Here is a 25,418-nt window from a genome sequence, read left to right as displayed (position 1 = left end):
TGGTGGTATGTGGAGAGTAGTGACTGGTGGTATGTGGGGAGTTGTGACTGGTGGTATGTGGGGAGTTGTGACTGGTGGTATGTGGGGAGTTGTGACTGGTGGTGTATGGGGAGTTGTGACTGGTGGTATGTAGGGAGTTGTGACTGGTGGTATGTGGAGAGTTGTGACTGGTGGTATGTGGGGAGTTGTGACTGGTGGTATGTGTATAGTAGTGACTGGTGGTACATGTATGTGGGGAGTTGTGACTGGTGGTATGTGGAGAGTAGTGACTGGTGGTATGTGGGGAGTAGTGACTGGTGGTATGTGGGGAGCTATGTGATTGGTGGTATGTGGGGAGTTGTGACTTGTGGTGTGTGGGGAGTTGTGACTGGTGGTATGTGGGGAGTAGTGACTGGTGGTATGTGGGGAGTAGTGACTGGTGGTATGTGGAGAGTTGTGACTGGTGGTATGTGGGAAGTTGTGACTAGAGGTTTGTGGGGAGTTGTGACTGGTGGTGTGTGGGGAGTTGTCACTGGTGGTATGTGGAGAGTTGTGACTGGTGGTATGTGGAGAGTAGTGACTGGTGGTAAGTGGGGAGTTGTGACTGGTGTTATGTGGAGAGTAGTGACTGGTGGTAAGTGGGGAGTTGTGACTGGTGTTATGTGGAGAGTTGTGACTGGTGGTATGTGGGGAGTTGTGACTGGTGGTATGTGGAGAGTAGTGACTGGTGGTATGTGGGGAGTTGTGACTGGTGGTATGTAGGGAGTTGTGACTGGTGGTATGTGGAGAGTTGTGACTGGTGGTATGTGGGGAGTTGTCACTGGTGGTGTGTGGATAGTAGTGACTGGTGGTATGTGGGGAGTTGTGACTGGTGGTATGTAGGGAGTTGTGACTGGTGGTATGTGGAGAGTTGTGACTGGTGGTATGTGGGGAGTTGTGACTGGTGGTATGTGGAGAGTAGTGACTAGTGGTGTGTGTGGAATTGTGACTGGTGGTATGTGGAGAGTTGTGACTGGTGGTATGTGGGGAGCTATGTGATTGGTGGTGTGTGGGGAGTAGTGACTGGTGGTATGTGGGGAGTTGTGACTGGTGGTATGTGGGGAGTTGTGACTGGTGGTATGTGGAGAGTAGTGACTGGTGGTATATGGGGAGTTGTGACTGGTGGTATGTGGAGAGTAGTGACTGTTGGTATGTGGGGACTTGTGACTGTTGGTATGTGGGGAGTTGTGACTATTGGTATGTGGATAGTAGTGACTGGCGGTATGTGGGGAGTTGTGACTGGTGGTATGTGGAGAGTAGTGACTGGTGGTATGTGGGGAGTTGTGACTGGTGGTATGTGGGGAGTTGTGACTGGTGGTATGTGGAGAGTAGTGACTGGTGGTATGTGGGGACTTGTGACTTGTGGTATGTGGGGAGTTGTGACTGGTGGTATGTGGGGACTTGTGACTGGTGGTGTGTGGGGACTTGTGACTGGTGGTGTGTGGGGACTTGTGACTTGTGGTATGTAGGGAGTTGTGACTGGCGGTATGTGGGGAGTTATGTGATTGGTGGTGTGTGTGGAGTTGTGACTGCTGTGGGAAGCTGTGTGACTGGTGGTATGTGGGGAGTTATGTGACTGGTGGTATGTGGATAGTAGTGACTGGTGGTATGTGGGAAGTTGTGACTGGTGGTATGTGGGGAGTGGTGACTGGTGGTATGTGGATAGTAGTGACTGGTGGTATGTGGGGAGTTGTGACTGGTGGTATGTGGGGAGTGGTGACTGGTGGTATGTGGGGACTTGTGACTGGTGATATGTGGGGAGTTGTGACTTGTGGTGTGTGGGGAGTTGTGACTGGTGGTGTATGGGGAGTTGTGACTTGTGGTATGTGGGGACTTGTGACTGGTGGTGTGTGGGGACTTGTGACTTGTGGTATGTGGGGACTTGTGACTGGTGGTATGTGGGGACTTGTGACTGGTGGTATGTGGAGAGTAGTGACTGGCGGTATGTGGGGACTTGTGACTGGTGGTGTGTGGGGACTTGTGACTGGTGGTATGTGGGGAGTTGTGACTGGCGGTATGTGGGGACTTAAAAGTAAAATAGGCTGTTGTAATATCTGGTTACTAAGTAAAATAGGCTTTTGTATGTTGTGTTGTATGTCTCTGTCACAGGAACTAAACAACCTGTGTATGTGTTGTATGTCTCTGTCACAGGAACTAAACAACCTGTGTATGTGTTGTATGTGTGTGTCACAGGAACTAAACAACATGTTTGTGTGTGTATGTGTTGTATGTTTGTGTCACAGGAACTAAACAACCTGTGTATGTGTTGTATGTTTGTGTCACAGGAACTAAATAACATGTTTGTGTGTGTGGTGTGTTGTATTTTTGTGTCACAGGAACTAAACAACCTGTGTATGTGTTGTATTGTAAGTTTGTGTCACAAAACAATAGAACAAAAGGTCATTTGTTACATGTCTGGAAAATCAATGCTGTTGTATAAGTTATACAACGTACATGATCATGTGACCTTGAATATTATAAGATCTTGTACAATAAAATTTGTTGAAATTGAAATGGAAGTTTTATTTACAGTCATTGATTTTTCTTGGAATTTTGCCTCTGAATATTTATTATTTAGGACCTTATTTGACATGTGTGACCTTGACCTGATGACCTTCATCTTTTGTCATATAATCAGGTATCTTATTGTTTGAATATGACCAACATTACCAAGATTCATCAAAATCTGGGCAATAGAATGGCTGTTAGCTTGATCTTAATGTTGTTGAAAAAATCACCAAAGATAAATAAGTTTTCAATATTTGTATAATCTAGGTTCATAAAATGTATCTTAAATATGCCTGACAGAGCAATGAGAAGCAACTGTTATAGACAGACAGATGGACAGGCATATGGAGAGAGAGATGGACAGACATATGGAGAGAGAGATGGACAGACATATGGGGAGAGAGATGGACAGACATATGGAGAGAGAGATGGACAGACATATGGAGAGAGAGATGGACAGACATATGGGGAGAGAGATGGACAGACATATGGAGAGAGAGATGGACAGACATATGGAGAGAGAGATGGACAGACATATGGAGAGAGAGATGGACAGACATATGGGGAGAGAGATGGACAGACATATGGGGAGAGAGATGGACATACATATGGAGAGAGAGATGGACAGACATATGGGGAGAGAGATGGACAGACATATGGAGAGAGAGATGGACAGACATATGGAGAGAGATGGACAGACATATGGAGAGAGAGATGGACAGACATATGGAGAGAGAGATGGACAGACATATGGGGAGAGAGATGGACAGACATATGGAGAGAGAGATGGACAGACATATGGAGAGAGAGATGGACAGACATATGGAGAGAGAGATGGACAGACATATGGAGAGAGAGATGGACAGACATATGGAGAGAGAGATGGACAGACATATGGAGAGAGAGATGGACAGACATATGGGGAGAGAGATGGACAGACATATGGAGAGAGAGATGGACAGACATTATAACAACAGTCAATACAAGTCCATCAGTACCTCGAGATACCAGTGATATATCCGTCTCACCTTGTGTATATTTACATGGGTAAATTTAATGACCATCTGATCCAGTAATTAACTTAAATGGGATACTCTAATAAGTACCGTATAAAGGTAAAATAATTACCCCAATAGTCTAAACTACCCACTAGATCCTTACATTGTTATCAATGATAGAATGTCTCATCACATTTGACAAGATTCACCTATATGTATCTGTACTATGCCATGTATATGAGCTTTATGTCCTGTATCTGGTATAATTCAACTTAAGATAAATAGGTGTTGACCGTGTTCCCAACCCATATTAATCTGAATGAACACTGCAGTATAATGGAGTTCTGTGCTCCAGAAATTCAATCTAGCTGTTTTTTTCTTTTATTTGTTTCCATGGCAACATTAAAATACAGGCTCATGGGACATGAATCTACCAGCTAATTTGTCACATGGAATGTACATATAGGACTTTTTAGATGACAAAATCTGTTCTATTAGAAATTTGTCTAATTTCTTGTCATCCCTAGGGTGAATCTACTTGTGAAACTCAAGATAAGCAATTTCATTTGAACACACTTCCACTGAGTGTCCTGAGGGATTAGAATTGATGAGGTTTCACCTAGAAGTGATACAGAAGTACATAAAACTGTGAAGCACCAGGGTTTATTGCCATGGCAATGTTATGAACATATGAACATGAAAACCACATTAATACCCCAAAGTCTGACTGGGAAACAATGGTTAGTGTTTTGGTACCTACATTGGATGTTTATACATCATACTGGGACTATATATCTCTACAAACTTATCATCAGATCTCTACAAACTTCCCTATACATCTCTACAAACTTCCCTATACATCTCTACAAACTTCCCTATACATCTCTACAAACTTCCCTATACATCTCTACAAACTTCCCTATACATCTCTACAAACTTCCCTATACATCTCTACAAACTTCCCTTTACATCTCTACAAACTTCCCTATATATCTCTACAAACTTCCCTATATATCTCTACAAACTTCCCTATACATCTCTACATGCTTGTCATCAGTTTTAGATTGAGGTTAGTACATTAAATTTTGTTTTCATCTCCATTTTTTAAAACAAATAATGAACACAATTACAATTAGATACCAAAATGAAAAACACCGTTTAGAAGTCCAAGTTTGACAGATGAATATGTGACAGTGACCACAAGTCTTACTTTCTTTGGCAGTTTGATGATCCATGATGGCGGTACAATGAGGGCCTGATGGGGCCCCAGGGTACACTGTTCCTCTATCTGCTGCATCATAAAGCAGGAGACTTTGTTGTGATATGCTGCCTTACACCAGGAACAGCTGATGGCAATTATCTCCTGAAATGTGAAAATCTCTAAACTATGATGTCCTGTTTAAATACCTGTAATGTTTAACATTTGGCCCCTACATACTCTCTAAACATTATCCAGATTCAACATTGGTGTTCTGTAAACACTGCCAAGGTTGTATATATATACTTCATAAACAATGAAATGGTAACAACAGTTATTAGTTACTGTCTTGGCTGGATGAATCAATTTCTTTGGTCAGTACTGTACCAGTTATCTGTGATCAAAGGTTTGATCATTACTGACCTGTAGAGACACTGACATGTGTTAGTCCTAACTTAAATAGACATGTTTATATGTCTATTAATAGGTATATATATATATATATATACACCTTCTAGCAATGGTCCATTAATAGGTATACAGCCTCTAACCATGGTCTATTAATAGATATACACCCTCTAACCATGGTCTATTAATAGGTATATACCCTCTAACCATGGTCTATTAATAGGTATACACCCTCTAACCATGGTTTATTAATAGATATACACCCTCTAACTATGGTCTAATAATAGATATATACCCTATAACCATGGTCTATTAATAGGTATACAAGTATACACCCTCTAACCATGGTCTATTAATAGATATACACCCTCTAACTATGGTCTATTAACAGGTATACACCCTCTAACTATGGTCTATTAATAGGTATACACCTTCTAACTATGGTCTATTAATAGGTATATACCATCTAACCATGGTCTATTAATAGATATACACCCTATAACCATGGTCTATTAATAGGTATGCACCTTCTTACCATAGTTCATTAACATTTGTTTGATTGTCGCTAGGTTTATTGCCTCGTGAAAAGTTACAAGTATTTTAATCTTTCATACAGCAAAGTTAATGGTTTTCAAATTTTAATCAAATGGTATTAAGACTGTACTTACTTTGCTTTGGAAAGCGAATCGCTGTTGGAATGACTACAAAATAAATGTATAGTATTATAGTCAGATAAATAAAATTTATGAACATACCTACATTCAATACTAATCATTTTGTTCTTTCACTCAAATATTTTGGAGCTGAAAATGCATAAGATCCAATTTTCATTAATTGAGCAGTAAAAGTTTTCTACCTTCCCACACTGTTTACACTTGCCCTCCTGGCGACGTCTGTGGACCCAATGGTGACGCATCGAAGTTTGCTGAAAAACAGATGGCAGTGCTTCAGGAGGGATAAAAACATTGATTAGTGTAAATCTCAAACAATATAGGAAAAGCCAAAGTCCACATAAATGGAACTGCCTCAGGCGTTTGGAAACTTCATCTTGAGACTGGAAATGAGAGCTGCATTAACTTATTATATTGTGATAAGCTTTAAAATCCTTCATCTAAGAAAAATACATCCCAAGTACTCTAAATCTCTTGCTTATTTAAAACTACATTAGAATTATAAAACAATTCACAAAATCTGACTTTACCTAATTCTTCATACCAATACCCTACACCTTCGGGGATCTCTATAAGATGGTGTTACACAAGAGGCCCAATGAGCCTGTATCACTCACCTGCTCCTAATTCAACTTTAAAGTAGATCTAGGTCATTAATGTAGATTTGGATGCTTAGTTTACAACCGCTTAATTCAAATGGAACAGGTCCATAGGCCTTATTGGTAACCTAAGTTCTGATATATGTATACTGATAGATGATGTTTAAACTAACGTCTGTTTAACACATTTCAAATGATGTTTTCCTTTTAAACTAACATCTATTTAACACATTTCAAATGATGTTTTTCCTTTTAAAGAAACATCTTATGATCTATTTAACACATTTCTCCCCTGTCACCTTGTTAGTAAGGGCCCCCGCATGTGGCTACATATCCCCATAATCATCGAGAAGCCATCTGCCATATCACTGCACAAGTAAAATACGTCATTATACATATTTTATGATGTGACTCTTGTTTCTTTACACCTACATTTTTGCTAGACAAACGGAAATGCAAAAACAGTCAACTGGGTAATAGTCATTAAGTTTGCTTTAATTTGCTTATCTAAACCTTGAGAACCACACCCCAATAACAGTTATTGTCAGAGATCAATTTTGTCCTTGGAATTCAGATCCAAATGGCTTTGACCTCTGACTTAGTCAGTTTACTCCTTGTTTAATTCTGAACAACACTGCTTCATAAATTTATGATATAATGTTCAGCAGTGACAAGATATTGACTTAAACCTTCACATTCAACCCTGGAACCTTGACCTAGGATAAGTTTACTCATTGTTAATTAAATTAAGACCAACTTTGCTTCGTAATGTCACAACAAAAGTTTATCAGTAAAAATGTACAAACTGTGATCTTGACCTTTGACCTAGTGACCTTATCTTTAGGTCAGTGTACACATTTTTAAAATTTCAACTAAATTTGCCTCATCAAGTGTCAAACAAAATTTGACCTTCAGGCTCAATGACCTTAACTTCTTACTTTTATTTTTGACCTCAGTATGTACTTTTGTGAATTGAACAAATATAATGAGCCTCTTGGAGAGTGAGTCACAAGCTTTTAGCCTATTTGACCTGTGACCTTGACAGTATGTCCAATTCAAACATTTGAACAAATTTGGTAGCCTTTCACTGCAGCAAGTTTCTTGCATTAATATCATAATCCTGGGCCTCTTGGTTATTGAAAAAAAGTTATTTAAATTTTTCAACATATTTGACCCCTATGACCTTCCATCTGAACAAAGATGGTAGCATTCATCCCAGGAAGCTACTGGCAAAATATCATAACGATGGGCCTCTTGGCTAGTGATTTGGTTAGTGATCAGGAAAATGTAAACTGTTTACAGAAGGATGATAGACGATGATGGACAAAAGGAGATGAAATAAATGAAGGCTCCTACCATACAACTGGCTTCATATCAGGTTTTAGGGTCTCTTGATTATTGAGAAATCATTGTTTAAAGATTTTAGCACCAGACCGAGTGACGTCGAAAGCAGGTCAAAGTAATTCATTTGAACAAACTTAGAAGCCCTTCACCCTCACATGATACAGGCCAAAAATCAGGTCTATGCCTATTGGTTATTCAGAAGAGGTCATTTGAAGATCTCAACATATTTGACATCTATGACCTTGAATTTACTGGTAGGTCAAGGTCAATCATTTGACCAAACATGGTAGTCCTTCTACCCCTAGCCTAGAGTACAGGGAGACACCTGTTACCGTGTCTCCTACTCACTCTGTCTGGAGTATAGAGAGACATCTGTTACTGTGTCTCCTACTCAGTCTGGAGTACAGGGAGACACCTGTTACCGTGTCTCCTACTCACAGCCTGGAGTACAGGTAGACACATGATACTGTGTCTCCTACTCACTCTGTCTGGAGTACAGGGAGACACCTGTTACTGTGTCTCCTACTCACACAGTCTGGAGTACAGGGAGACACCTGTTACTGTGTCTCCTACTCACACAGTCTGGAGTACAGGGAGACACCTGTTACTGTGTCTCCTACTCACACAGTCTGGAGTACAGGGAGACACCTGTTACTGTGTCTCCTACTCACACAGTCTGGAGTACAGAGAGACACCTGTTACTGTGTCTCCTACTCACACAGCCTGGAGTACAGAGAGACACCTGTTACTGTGTTTCCTACTCACACAGTCTGGAGTACAGGGAGACACCTGTTACTGTGTCTCCTACTCACACAGTCTGGAGTACAGGGAGACACTTGTTACTGTGTCTCCTACTCACACAGTCTGGAGTAGAGGGAGACACCTGTTACTGTGTCTCCTACTCACACAGTCTGGAGTACAGAGAGACACCTGTTACTGTGTCTCCTACTCACAAAGTCTGGAGTACAGGGAGACACCTGTTACTGTGTCTCCTACTCACATAGTCTGGAGTACAGGGAGACACCTGTTACCGTGTCTCCTACTCAGTCTGGAGTACAGGGAGACACCTGTTACTGTGTCTCCTACTCACACAGCCTGGAGTACAGAGAGACACCTGTTACTGTGTTTCCTACTCACACAGTCTGGAGTACAGGGAGACACCTGTTACTGTGTCTCTTACTCACACAGTCTGGAGTACAGAGAGACACCTGATACTGTGTCTCCTACTCACAAAGTCTGGAGTACAGAGAGACACCTGTTACTGTGTCTCCTACTCACACAGTCTGGAGTACAGGGAGACACCTGTTACTGTGTCTCCTACTCACACAGCCTGGAGTACAGGGAGACACCTGTTACCGTGTCTCCTACTCACACAGCCTGGAGTACAGGGAGACACCTGATACTGTGTCTCCTACTCACACAACCTTGAGTACAGGGAGACACCTGATACTGTGTCTCCTACTCACAGTCTGGAGTACAGGGAGACACCTGTTACTGTGTCTCCTACTCAAACAGTCTGGAGTACAGAGAGACATATGTTACTGTGTCTCCTACTCACACAGCCAGGAGTACAGGGAGACACCTATAACTGTGTCTCCTACTCACACAGCCTGGAGTACAGGGAGACACCTGTTACTGTGTCTCCTACTCACAGAGTCTGGAGTACAGGGAGACACCTGTTACTGTGTCTCCTACTCACAGAGTCTGGAGTACAGGGAGACACCTGTTACTACGTCTCCTACTCGCACAGTCTGGAGTACAGGGAAACACCTGTTACTGTGTCTCCAACTCGCACAGTCTGGAGTACAGAGAGACATTTGTTACCGTGTCTCCTACTCACACAGCCTGGAGTACAGGGAGACACCTGTTACTGTGTCTCCTACTCACACAGTCTGGAGTACAGGGAGACACCTGTTACTGTGTCTCCTACTCACACAGCCTAGAGTACAGGGAGACACCTGTTACTGTGTCTCCTACTCACACAGTCTGGAGTACAGGGAGACACCTGTTACTGTGTCTCCTACTCACACAGTCTGGAGAACAGGGAGACACCTGTTACTGTGTCTCCTACTCACACAGTCTGGAGTACAGGGAAACACCTGTTACTGTGTCTCCTACTCACACAGTTTGGAGTACAGGGAGACACCTGTTACTGTGTCTCCTACTCACACAGTCTGGAGTACAGGGAGACACCTGATACTGTCTGTCCAGTACTCACACAGTCTGGAGTACAGGGAGACACCTGATACTGTCTGTCCAGTACTCACACAGTCTGGAGTACAGGGAGACACCTGATACTGTCTGTCCAGTACTCACACAGTCTGGAGTACAGGGAGACACCTGATACTGTCTGTCCAGTACTCACACAGTCTGGAGTACAGGGAGACACCTGATACTGTCTGTCCAGTACTCACAAACAATCTGGCACTAAGAGACAGTTGTGACTATGTCACTAATGTCATCAGTCCCGTTAGGACAGCAATCTTTAACAGAAGCCCTTAAATATCCTCATTATATCTGTCCAGCCAGAACAACCTACCCTACTATCTCGACAATTATGGTGACACGCAGACCTGGGTCCTTGGAGACTTCTCGTCATAACAGTGTGATTTGATGACACCCTGCGGTGGTACCTACACAAGTGCTGTGATGTAAACACTGCCCACAGGGAATTTCTAATCACATTGACTCTACAATAACATTTCAGGCTGTAGATCAGCCATGGCTAAACTGCTCACTTCTGAGCTGAAACCTTGCACAGGAACTGGTAAAGGAAGGTAACTGACTTACTTCTCTGTAATTCCTCAGTCCAGCTTCACGGAATGTTGGTTTGCATCGGAGATTTTTCTATCAAGTAAAGGAAGGAATGACATTAAAATGATCATTACAGTGATAAAGTGTACTCCTAAATATCCCTTTATTTACTGACATTTTGGTCTGTAACTAGTGTAAACACGTTACTAGCACAATGGCGGAAATCAGATATTTCAGAAGTATTGTCACGTATAGACAAGCATACTGTCCCCTACTGGCCCCTAAAAATAGTAATAAAAAGCCCTGCAACTTTAATTTGTCAGAAATATTATGGTCCTTGTGTGAAGATTTTATCAAATTCCCTCAAAGAATGAAGCCACTGAGCGCTGACAAATTTTGGCGGTGTGTACAAGACGGACAGAGAGGAAACCTATAGTCCCCTGGTCTCACTGGTATGGGACTAACAAGCCTGAAATACCTCGTTTATGGTACATATACTACATAGCTGTTAAATTACATGGGGTAATATTTCTGTTGTCCCAGTCGGACTCTGTTTGTACATGTTAACAGTCTTCATTAAAAACATTTTAGTGTATATGTAACGCAGTTGCGTTCCGCTCGTTTATTTTTGGACTCATTCCGGAAAATTGTAACATCCGGTTACGTAAGATACCCATGCTGCTGTGGGGTCAATCACTTTTCGTCCGTGTGTCAGCAGGGTAAGTGGTGTTGACTTTTAATCTGTGAAATTAATTAGATAACCGTCGCCCATCCTTTCCTAAATTTCATATTAATTTGTCAGCTGGATATTATTTGCCACTATCGTACATGTATTTTTATTTCACGTGTAGTATTTTGATGTATTTTCGATGTATAGAACGTTGTTTAATTTGAGTCTTGTGTGCCGGTGTCATGTCGGAAGTCAGGTTGTTGCTTCAAGGAATTATTCCATTTTGAGAGCACTCGCGGAGTGGCTAGAGAATATTTCCGCCTCTCGGGCTGTTTCTATACCGGTAAGGCGAGGGATGGTTGTTGGAAACCTCGTTAGTAGATACGGGAGAAAAGACGGGTGGTTAGCAAATGTTGTATTCTGACCGGACATGCCACGTGCTGGAGACTCGGGGTAAACTACATTTATTTCATTTATATGGTTAGTTGTGATTAAACGATGGTTGGCATGTGTTTTAGGCTAGACGTATATAATTGTGAATTCCTCAATGTGCCTCAGGGGTATTATTTTGGTACTTTGTTATTTTTACACATGTTAATAAATTGTTGAACTTTATATGACGAGTCTATTTTCCTTCTCACGAGTTTACTAAATATTGTCTATTACTTGAAAATTCATTTGTATTTGGAATCTGCAAGCGAAAGCGGCAGTCGGACCCTGGGCAAAAACTTGGTAGCAGCCCGACACACGTGGCACCCCTGCGGTACACATGCTGCGCGTTACATATATATAGGGTCTAGTAAGTAATAATGACAGTATGGTCCAATATGTAAATTCATTGCGATTCAGGTATTCTTATCATCTAATAGATGACTTCCATCTTCGGCCTCTTGCAATAGAACATCTGTCGATTACCATTACGCCATGTCAAATATTCTAGACTTTAGCACAGACACCCATGATATATTTGTATAATATATATCTACAGACTCCCATGATATATTTGTATAATATATATCTACAGACTCCCATGATATATTTGTATAATATATATATCTACACACACCCATGATATATTTGTATATAATATATATATCTACAGACACCCATGATATATTTGTATAATATATATATATCTACAGACACCCATGATATATTTGTATAATATATATATATCTATATATTTGTATAATATATATATATCTACAGACACCCATGATATATTTGTATAATATATATATCTACAGACTCCCATGATATATTTGTATAATATATATATCTACAGACACCCATGATATATTTGTATAGTATATATATCTACAGACACCCATGATATATTTGTATAATATATATATATCTACAGACACCCATGATATATTTGTATAATATATATATATCTACAGACACCCATGATATATTTGTATAATATATATATCTACAGACTCCCATGATATATTTGTATAATATATATATCTACAGACACCCATGATATATTTGTATAATATATATGTATATAATATATATCTACAGACACCCATGATATATTTGTATATAATATATATATCTACAGACTCCCATGATATATTTGTATATAATATATATATCTACAGACACCCATGATATATTTGTATAATATATATATATCTACAGACACCCACGATATATTTGTATAATATATATCTACAGACACCCATGATATATTTGTATAATATATATCTACAGACACCCACGATATATTTGTATAATATATATATCTACAGACACCCATGATATATTTGTATAATATATATATATCTACAGACACCCATGATATATTTGTATAATATATATATCTACAGACACCCACGATATATTTGTATAATATATATCTACAGACTCCCATGATATATTTGTATAATATATATATCTACAGACTCCCATGATATATTTGTATAATATACAGTGGACCCTCGATAATCCGAACACCTTCGTTCCCAGTCCAAACCGTCCGGATTACGAGTTTTCCGGACTGCCGAATTTCGTGTACCAGATCAAAAAAATTGTCGTGTAAGAGTTATCTCCCTTGATTATATACAATCCGGGACGTTTCATAAACACGTCTAATTGTCAGACTTTTTAACAATAAATATACTTATGTTTCTGATATGATTTTTGTTTTGTTTTGTAGAAAGTAAAAAATAAACTATGTTTTTAAAAGAACATGTAAAGTGAAAGTTGTTTTATTTATAGCGGGCATATGTGACCTACAAACAACACACATGTGTCACGTCCCGGAGGTTCACAAACAAGTAGAAATTACAAACGTTAAATACCTTAAATAAAATACCCGGATTTTACAACTTACCGTCAGTCCATGTTTTTTTTTATATATTTTTACGTACCAGAAACCCCAAGCTATCTATTTAAAAGTACGCGACACCAGCGAGAACTACCCAAGATGTCCGATAATTATTAAACCCGTATTCACTTAACAATGTGACGCTTAGTTAGTATCAGACGACTATTGACTAATTTGTGTGTAATCAATCCAGTTCTTGTGATCACTGCTTAATACGTAAATGTGTATGCAATTAATAACATGCATCTTTCAATGAGTCGTCGTTTCACGTAACGGTGTTACAAAGCCGATATCCGTGTTTACCCAATACAAGTGTTCAGTGATTTTTTCATCCTTTTTTACAGGGGCCTGTACCTTTTCAATTGGGAAAATACAGCGGCATTTTTCCCCAATTGGGAAAATTTGGTGTTGGTTTTAAATGAAAAAAAAAGTCAATAACACGTCCATATATTTATTTATCTGTTAAATTTTCAACATTCATCTGGCCTAATGATTCTTAATAGCTATCTAAAGGGCCATTTTCCTTGTTTTTTGCCCCTTGAACATGTCCACCAAAGAGTCCAGGCCAGTTGTCATGTTTTTTCAATTTTCTTGAAGGATGTGTCCCAAGTTTTATACCCTTTTGTAACAAATGGCTTACAACTCAAATGTGCACCAAAAAATAAACAATTCTCAAACAATTCTCAGTACTTGCACATGTAGCCACATGTCACACTACTGTGATAAAGACAAGAGAAGGAAGATCCATATTTGGCAGCATTAAATGTTCATCTATCGACGCTGCTCCTCTTTTTTCCCGATAAAGTTAATACCAGATTTTCGTCGCGGGTTACATGTACATTGACGTTTGCTACGGGTAAACATTCCGTCTGGACGGTTGATAAAACAGATTCAATGTTGGATGATGATTCATTGGTTGACGGGTTGTTTGGTATATCGCCGCCGGAAGACTTTTTGAAGAAGTCACTCACTTTCGTAAGGCCTTTCCTATCTTTTTTGTCAGTCTTTTGACATAATACTTCGTGTTGTGCGACTCTTGTTTACATGATCGATCTTAAACTTTCAAGCGCTTGTCATAGCATATGTGAGACATGTGTGCGATTAAAACACTCGATCGACACAGACTTTCGCGGTGCGCTCGATTTGAAACATTGAGGAAAACGACATCGTTTCAGACACGGAAACAGAAAGCACGGGAATTTGCGTTATCGAACGCGACCAACATAGAACGAGAACACCGGCGTTGAAAATTTCTTGTGAAATACATTTTGGTCGGCATTTCTTTATACCAATTAAGATGAAGGGATATTTTCTGAATGGGAAAATATGAGCAAGAAATTGGGAAAATACAACAAAATTTCTCTAGGGGAAGGGGCCGAAATTCGGCCCCAAATCGACCCTAAAAAAATCACTGGTGTTAATGATGTTAATATTACCGATCATAAATTTATTACATGTATTTGAGATTAATTAATTATCGTATCACGTACTGTATGTTTGTGCATAAATTCTGTAACATTTAGGTCGTAGAGAAAAAGCAATGTACCGTTATAAAAACAAAAGCTACACATTGTAACACAGGTAAACACCCGGGGCTATGACCTGGCAGCGGTCGCTATATGACTACGCACAGTGTCAAGCGATAGTCTGTACAGCTGTCGACACGGGTGACTTGCCCCGACATTTTTTTCTCCTTGTGGTGAAAAAATCGTCCGGATTATTGAGGGAAATTTACTAATGAAAAGTACGTTCCGTTCCCAAAATGGGCTTCCGGAATCGGAATCCGAATTTCCGGACTGGTGAGTACAAATAACGTTACGGAAATCCGTTCCCGTGCATTTCCGTCCGGACTGTGTGTTTTCCGGACTATCGGCGTCCGGATTATCGCGGGTCCACTGTATATATCTACAGACACCCATGATATATTTGTATAATATATATATATATATCTACAGACTCCCATGATATATTTGTATAATATATATCTACAGACTCCCATGATATATTTGTATAATATATATATATCTACAGACTCCCATGATATATTTGTATAATATATATATATCTACAGACTCCCATGATATATTTGTATATAAGATATATATCTACAGACTCCCATGATATATTTGTATAATATATATCTACAGACTCCCATGATATATTTGTATAATATATATATCTACAGACTCCCATGATATATTTGTATAATATATATCTACAGACTCCCATGATATATTTGTATAATATATATATATCTACAGACTCCCATGATATATTTGTATATAATATATATCTACAGACTCCCATGATATATTTGTATAATATATATATATCTACAGACTCCCATGATATATTTGTATAATATATATATCTACAGACTCCCATGATATATTTGTATAATATATATCTACAGACTCCCATGATATATTTGTATAATATATATATATCTACAGACTCCCATGATATATTTGTATAATATATATCTACAGACTCCCATGATATATTTGTATATAAGATATATATCTACAGACTCCCATGATATATTTGTATAATATATATATATCTACAGACTCCCATGATATATTTGTATAATATATATCTACAGACTCCCATGATATATTTGTATAATATATATCTACAGACTCCCATGATATATTTGTATAATATATATATCTACAGACACCCATGATATATTTGTATAATATATATATATCTACAGACTCCCATGATAAATTTGTATAATATATATCTACAGACTCCCATGATATATTTGTATAATATATATCTACAGACACCCATGATATATTTGTATAATATATATCTACAGACTCCCATGATATATTTGTATAATATATATATCTACAGACACCCATGATATAGTTGTATAATATATATATCTACAGACACCCATGATATATTTGTATACTATATATATATCTATCAGATATTCATTGGTATGCCAAAAGTAATGTGCTGTGACTATTGATAACTATACAGTAACAGGAACTGAGATACTGAGGTTAAACTGTTAAATATCTTTACAAGTCTACAATGAATTCTTACCTTTTCTAGAATGCCTATACAGGCAGTGTGTGCCACGATTTTACAAGCAACACACTTTCGTCTTGGTCCACTTCTCTGTAATGACAAAACGAGTGAATAACACCAAGTATAATATTAGTGATTAGTGATAATGAATAAGGGATATCTCAACTAGACAAGAAGTTGAAATACATCCACACACTGAGACTAGTTACAACAGGGAAATCCCTTGATCAGAGATGACATGGTAACTTAGGGGAAATCCCTTGATCAGAGATGACATGGTAACTTAGGGGAAATCCCTTGATCAGAGATGACATGGTAACTTAGGGGAAATCCCTTGATCAGAGATGACATGGTAACTTAGGGGAAATCCCTTGATCAGAGATGACATGGTAACTTAGGGGAAATCCCTTGATCAGAGATGACATGGTAACTTAGGGGAAATCCCTTGATCAGAGATGACATGGTAACTTAGGGGAAATCCCTTGATCAGAGATGACATGGTAACTTAGGGGAAATCCCTTGATCATAGATAGGTGTTAAATTTTGGTTAAATCCTTTCATTTTTTTTATGTTTTTTATTCCTATGAATGACATCACCGTAGTAATAGATTGTTATATGACTGTATTTTTTGCCATTTTCTGATTGGTTGAGACATTTACGAAAGGTTTTGACAAAATGCAATGTTAACCTGAAACTAGTGAATCGCACAAAAGTATTGGGAATCATCAGGCTGTAACCGATATTGTCAACAAAATGGAGGAGTTGATGAGAAATATTTTGCCTGTATTTCAGATATCGATCTACAAAATATCATAGCAAACATAAATAGAGAAACATCAAAATTGGCAAGAAGACATCAGAGATAATAATCCCGATTATTTGGTGCAAAAAAGGTAGTACATATACAATAAGAACATACTCGCCCATTCAAAGGTTGTATTAATGAAATTAAAGTGGACAACATGCAAAAAAACATGAAACACATGACTAGGCATTAAGAATCATTATATGTGGCAATAATTAAATTTGAGCTAGGGACCTAGGGACTTGTGTAATGAGTCTACCAAGGATGTTTCATCAAAATCCCATCATTCTGTCAAAAGATATTGCGCGAAAAGCAATCAGCCAATCAGGTCATAGCAGCCTCATTGAATTTGCATGAATGATGCCGATAGTCAAACTTGAGCAAAGAGTTTAGGTAAATAATTTTACGAAGCAAGTTTCATCAAAATCCCATCATTCTGTCAAAAGATATCATGCAGAAAGCAATCAGCCAATCAGGTCACAGCAACATTATTAATATGTGCGGAATATGTACACTTATGAAGAAGTTTATGCTGGGAGACAACATAAGCTCTGTGACCGTCCTTGTGAGGCAAACAAATAAAAGGTCAAACACAACAGAAGAGTCTGAAGGAGAAATAATACTTACCATACAGTCGGGCTCCATGGCATAGCAGTAGTCCCCAGAGGAGAAATAATACTTACCATACAGTCGGGCTCCATGGCATAGCAGTAGTCCCCAGAGGAGAAATAATACTTACCATACAGTCGGGCTCCATGGCATAGCAGTAGTCCCCAGAGGAGAAATAATACTTACCATGCAGTCGGGCTCCATGGCATAGCAGTAGTCCCCAGAGGAGAAATAATACTTACCATACAGTCGGGCTCCATGGCATAGCAGTAGTCCCCAGAGGAGAAATAATACTTACCATACAGTCGGGCTCCATGGCATAGCAGTAGTCCCCAGAGGAGAAATAATACTTACCATACAGTCGGGCTCCATGGCATAGCAGTAGTCCCCAGAGGAGAAATAATACTTACCATACAGTCGGGCTCCATGGCATAGCAGTAGTCCCCAGAGGAGAAATAATACTTACCATACAGTCTGGCTCCATGGCATAGCAGTAGTCCCCAGAGGAGAAATAATACTTACCATACAGTCGGGCTCCATGGCATAGCAGTAGTCCCCAGAGGAGAAATAATACTTACCATACAGTCGGGCTCCATGGCATAGCAGTAGTCCCCAGAGGAGAAATAATACTTACCATACAGTCGGGCTCCATGGCATAGCAGTAGTCCCCAGAGGAGAAATAATACTTACCATACAGTCGGGCTCCATGGCATAGCAGTAGTCCCCAGAGGAGAAATAATACTTACCATACAGTCGGGCTCCATGGCATAGCAGTAGTCCCCAGAGGAGAAATAATACTTACCATACAGTCGGGCTCCATGGCATAGCAGTAGTCCCCAGAGGAGAAATAATACTTACCATACAGTCGGGCTCCATGGCATAGCAGTAGTCCCCAGAGGAGAAATAATACTTACCATACAGTCGGGCTCCATGGCATAGCAGTAGTCCCCAGAGGAGAAATAATACTTACCATACAGTCTGGCTCCATGGCATAGCAGTAGTCCCCAGAGGAGAAATAATACTTACCATACAGTCGGGCTCCATGGCATAGCAGTAGTCCCCAGAGGAGAAATAATACTTACCATACAGTCGGGCTCCATGGCATAGCAGTAGTCCCCAGAGGAGAAATAATACTTACCATACAGTCGGGCTCCATGGCATAGCAGTAGTCCCCAGAGGAGAAATAATACTTACCATACAGTCGGGCTCCATGGCATAGCAGTAGTCCCCAGAGGAGAAATAATACTTACCATGCAGTCGGGCTCCATGGCATAGCAGTAGTCCCCAGAGGAGAAATAATACTTACCATACAGTCGGGCTCCATGGCATAGCAGTAGTCCCCAGAGGAGAAATAATACTTACCATACAGTCGGGCTCCATGGCATAGCAGTAGTCCCCAGAGGAGAAATAATACTTACCATACAGTCGGGCTCCATGGCATAGCAGTAGTCCCCAGAGGAGAAATAATACTTACCATACAGTCGGGCTCCATGGCATAGCAGTAGTCCCCAGAGGAGAAATAATACTTACCATACAGTCTGGGCTCCATGGCATAGCAGTAGTCCCCAGAGGAGAAATAATACTTACCATACAGTCGGGCTCCATGGCATAGCAGTAGTCCCCAGAGGAGAAATAATACTTACCATACAGTCGGGCTCCATGGCATAGCAGTAGTCCCCAGAGGAGAAATAATACTTACCATACAGTCGGGCTCCATGGCATAGCAGTAGTCCCCAGAGGAGAAATAATACTTACCATACAGTCGGGCTCCATGGCATAGCAGTAGTCCCCAGAGGAGAAATAATACTTACCATACAGTCTGGCTCCATGGCATAGCAGTAGTCCCCAGAGGAGAAATAATACTTACCATACAGTCAGGCTCCATGGCATAGCAGTAGTCCCCAGAGGAGAAATAATACTTACCATACAGTCTGGCTCCATGGCATAGCAGTAGTCCCCAGAGGAGAAATAATACTTACCATACAGTCGGGCTCCATGGCATAGCAGTAGTCCCCAGAGGAGAAATAATACTTACCATACAGTCGGGCTCCATGGCATAGCAGTAGTCCCCAGAGGAGAAATAATACTTACCATACAGTCGGGCTCCATGGCATAGCAGTAGTCCCCAGAGGAGAAATAATACTTACCATACAGTCGGGCTCCATGGCATAGCAGTAGTCCCCAGAGGAGAAATAATACTTACCATACAGTCGGGCTCCATGGCATAGCAGTAGTCCCCAGAGGCATTAGTTTCTACCCACAGGTGGTCACTATTAATAGCCTGGTCCTACAAAATCAACAAAATCCTCTGTTATTACACCTCACCTAGGTCTAACATTACACCTCGTTAGCATCACATCAGACCTAGGTCTAACATTACACCTCGATAGTGTCACATCAGACCTAGGTCTAACATTACACCTCGATAGCATCCCATCAGACCAAGGTCTAACATTACACCTCGATAGTGTCACATCAGACCTAGGTCTAACATTACACCTCGATAGTGTCACATCAGACCTAGGTCTAATATTACACCTCGATAGTGTCACATCAGACCTAGGTCTAACATTACACCTCGATAGTGTCACATCAGACCTAGGTCTAACATTACACCTCGATAGCATCCCATCAGACCTAGGTCTAACATTACACCTCGATAGTGTCACATCAGACCTAGGTCTAACATTACACCTCGATAGCATCCCATCAGACCTAGGTCTAACATTACACCTCGATAGTGTCACATCAGACCTAGGTCTAACATTACACCTCGATAGTGTCACATCAGACCTAGGTCTAACATTACACCTCGATAGTGTCACATCAGACCTAGGTCTAACATTACACCTCGATAGCATCCCATCAGACCTAGGTCTAACATTACACCTCGATAGCGTCACATCAGACCTAGGTCTAACATTACACCTCGATAGCGTCACATCAGACCTAGGTCTAATATTACACCTCGATAGTGTCACATCAGACCTAGGACTAATATTACACCTCAATAGTGTCACATCAGACCTAGGTCTAACATTACACCTCGATAGTGTCACATCAGACCTAGGTCTAACATTACACCTCGATAGCGTCACATCAGACCTAGGTCTAACATTACACCTCGATAGCGTCACATCAGACCTAGGTCTAATATTACACCTCGATAGTGTCACATCAGACCTAGGTCTAATATTACACCTCGATAGCGTCACATCAGACCTAGGTCTAATATTACACCTCGATAGTGTCACATCAGACCTAGGTCTAACATTACACCTCGATAGTGTCACATCAGACCTAGGTCTAACATTACACCTCGATAGCATCCCATCAGACCTAGGTCTAACATTACACCTCGATAGCGTCACATCAGACCTAGGTCTAACATTACACCTCGATAGCGTCACATCAGACCTAGGTCTAACATTACACCTCGATAGTGTCACATCAGATCTAGGTCTAACATTCCACCTCGATAGCGTCACATCAGACCTAGGTCTAACATTACACCTCGATAGTGTCACATCAGACCTAGGTCTAATATTACACCTCGATAGTGTCACATCAGACCTAGGTCTAACATTCCACCTCTATAGCGTCACATCAGACCTAGGTCTAACATTACACCTCGATAGCGTCACATCAGATCTAGGTCTAACATTACACCTCGATAGCGTCACATCAGACCTAGGTCTAATATTACACCTCGATAGCGTCACATCAGACCTAGGTCTAACATTACACCTCGATAGCGTCACATCAGACCTAGGTCTAACATTACACCTCGATAGTGTCACATCAGATCTAGGTCTAACATTCCACCTCGATAGCGTCACATCAGACCTAGGTCTAACATTACACCTCGATAGTGTCACATCAGACCTAGGTCTAATATTACACCTCGATAGTGTCACATCAGACCTAGGTCTAACATTCCACCTCTATAGCGTCACATCAGACCTAGGTCTAACATTACACCTCGATAGCGTCACATCAGATCTAGGTCTAACATTACACCTCGATAGCGTCACATCAGACCTAGGTCTAATATTACACCTCGATAGCGTCACATCAGACCTAGGTCTAACATTACACCTCTATAGTGTCACATCAGACCTAGGTCTAACATTACACCTCGATAGCATCCCATCAGACCTAGGTCTAACATTACACCTCGATAGTGTCACATCAGACCTAGGTCTAATATTACACCTCGATAGCGTCACATCAGACCTAGGTCTAACATTACACCTCAATAGCGTCACATCAGACCTAGGTCTAACATTACACCTCGATAGCGTCACATCAGACCTAGGTCTAACATTACACCTCGATAGTGTCACATCAGACCTAGGTCTAATATTACACCTCGATAGCGTCACATCAGACCTAGGTCTAACATTACACCTCGATAGCGTCACATCAGACCTAGGTCTAACATTACACCTCGATAGCGTCACATCAGACCTAGGTCTAACATTACACCTCGATAGCGTCACATCAGACCTAGGTCTAACATTACACCTTGATAGCGTCACATCAGACCTAGGTCTAACATTACACCTCGATAGCGTCACATCAGACCTAGGTCTAACATTACACCTCGATAGCGTCACATCAGACCTAGGTCTAACATTACACCTCGATAGCGTCTCATCAGACCTAGGTCTAACATTACACCTCGATAGCGTCACATCAGACCTAGGTCTAACATTACACCTCGATAGTGTCACATCAGACCTAGGTCTAACATTACACCTCGATAGCGTCACATCAGACCTAGGTCTAATATTACACCTCGATAGCGTCACATCAGATCTAGGTCTAACATTACACCTCGATAGTGTCACATCAGACCTAGGTCTAACATTACACCTCGATAGTGTCACATCAGACCTAGGTCTAACATTCCACCTCGATAGCGTCACATCAGACCTAGGTCTAACATTACACCTCGATAGCGTCACATCAGATCTAGGTCTAACATTACACCTCGATAGTGTCACATCAGACCTAGGTCTAACATTCCACCTCGATAGCGTCACATCAGACCAAGGTCTAACATTACACCTCGATAGCGTCACATCAGACCTAGATGTAATATTACACCTCGATAGTGTCACATCAGACCTAGTTCTAACATTACACCTCGATAGCGTCACATCAGACCTAGGTCTAACATTCCACCTCGATAGCGTCACATTAGACTAAGGTCTAACATTACACCTCGATAGCGTCACATCAGACCTAGGTCTAACATTACACCTCGATAGCGTCACATCAGACCTTGGTCTAACATTCCACCTCCATAGTGTCACATCAGACCTAGGTCTAATATTACACCTCGATAGTGTCACATCAGACCTAGGTCTAACATTCCACCTCGATAGCGTCACATCAGACCTAGGTCTAACATTCCACCTCGATAGCGTCACATCAGACCTAGGTCTAACATTCCACCTCGATAGCGTCACATCAGATCAAGGTCTAACATTCCACCTCGATAGCGTCACATCAGACCTAGGTCTAACATTCCACCTCGATAGCGTCACATCAGACCTAGGTCTGTCATTACACCTCGATAGCGTCACATCAGACCTAGGTCTAACATTCCACCTCGATAGCGTCACATCAGACCTAGGTCTAACATTCCACCTCGATAGCGTCACATCAGACCTAGGTCTAACATTCCACCTCGATAGCGTCACATCAGACCTAGGTCTAACATTACACCTCTATAGTGTCAGATCAAACCTAGGTCTAACATAAAATTATATGTACACCTTTTTCATGTACCTCTGTCATACATTATCACATTGACGGCTGTAAACCTCTGACATACATGTATCACATTGACGGTGGTAAACCTCTGACATACATTATCACATTGACGGTGGTAAACCTCTGACATACATTATCACATTGACGACAGTAAACCTCTGACATACATGTATCACATTGACGACAGTAAACCTCTGACATACATTATAACATTGACGACAGTAAACCTCTGACATACATGTATCACATTGACGGTGGTAAACCTCTGACATACATTATAACATTGACGGTGGTAAACCTCTGACATACATTATAACATTGACGGCGGTAAACCTTTGACATACATGTATCACATTGACGGTGGTAAACCTCTGACATACATGTATCACATTGACGACAGTAAACCTTTGACATACATTATAACATTGACGACAGTAAACCTCTGACATACATTATAACATTGACGACAGTAAACCTCTGACATACATGTATCACATTGACGGTGGTAAACCTCTGACATACATTATCACATTGACGGTGGTAAACCTCTGACATACATGTATCACATTGACGACAGTAAACCTCTGACATACATTATCACATTGACGGTGGTAAACCTCTGACATACATGTATCACATTGACGACAGTAAACCTCTGACATACATGGATCACATTGACGACAGTAAACCTCTGACATACATTATAACATTGACGACAGTAAACCTCTGACATACATGTATCACATTGACGGTGGTAAACCTCTGACATACATTATAACATTGACGGCTGTAAACCTCTGACATACATGTATCACATTTACGACGGTAAACCTCTGACATACATTATAACATTGACAGTGGTAAACCTCTGACATACATGTATCACATTGACGGTGGTAAACCTCTGACATACATGTATCACATTGACGACAGTAAACCTCTGACATACATGTATCACATTGACGGTGGTAAACCTCTGACATACATTATAACATTGACGGTGGTAAATCTCTGACATACATTATAACATTGACGGCAGTAAATCTCTGACATACATTATAACATTGACGACAGTAAACCTCTGACATACATTATCACATTGACGACAGTAAACCTCTGACATACATTATAACATTGACGACGGTAAACCTCTGACATACATGTATCACATTGACGACAGTAAACCTCTGACATACATTATCACATTGACGGTGGTAAACCTCTGACATACATGTATCACATTGACGGCGGTAAACCTCTGACATACATGTATCACATTGACGGTGGTAAACCTCTGACATACATGTATCACATTGACGACAGTAAACCTCTGACATACATGTATCACATTGACGGTGGTAAACCTCTGACATACATGTATCACATTGACGGTGGTAAACCTCTGACATACATTATAACATTGACGGTGGTAAACCTCCGACATACATTATCACATTGACGGTGGTAAACCTCTGACATACATGTATCACATTGACGACAGTAAACCTCTGACATACATTATAACATTGACGACAGTAAACCTCTGACATACATGTATCACATTGACGACAGTAAACCTCTGTCATACATTATAACGTTGACGGTGGTAAACCTCTGACATACATTATAACATTGACGACAGTAAACCTCTGACATACATTATAA

The 25,418-nt window shown here is 40.4% G+C and overlaps 1 protein-coding gene across 6 annotated transcripts in view; it reads right to left on the bottom strand.

Moving 5' to 3' along the window:
- The window catches only part of LOC117328199 (diacylglycerol kinase zeta-like), a 90,294-nt gene that overhangs the window by 39,165 nt on the left and 25,711 nt on the right, over positions 1–25,418 (bottom strand). For all 6 annotated transcript variants that reach the window (XM_033885635.1, XM_033885634.1, XM_033885631.1 and 3 more), the window contains 6 exons: positions 20,173–20,256; positions 16,570–16,644; positions 10,535–10,591; positions 5,987–6,055; positions 5,799–5,831; positions 4,735–4,887 (listed from right to left, as the gene is read on the bottom strand). In XM_033885635.1, coding sequence (XP_033741526.1) covers positions 4,735–4,887; positions 5,799–5,831; positions 5,987–6,055; positions 10,535–10,591; positions 16,570–16,644; positions 20,173–20,256 — 471 coding nt within the window. The remainder of the gene's footprint in view (positions 1–4,734; positions 4,888–5,798; positions 5,832–5,986; positions 6,056–10,534; positions 10,592–16,569; positions 16,645–20,172; positions 20,257–25,418) is intronic.

The sequence above is a fragment of the Pecten maximus genome, chromosome 5 (genome assembly GCF_902652985.1).
Source record: "Pecten maximus chromosome 5, xPecMax1.1, whole genome shotgun sequence".
Classification (NCBI taxonomy): Eukaryota; Metazoa; Mollusca; class Bivalvia; order Pectinida; family Pectinidae; genus Pecten; species Pecten maximus.
Note: the sequence above shows the minus strand (reverse complement) of the source record. Positions and strands in the feature narration are given on the sequence as shown.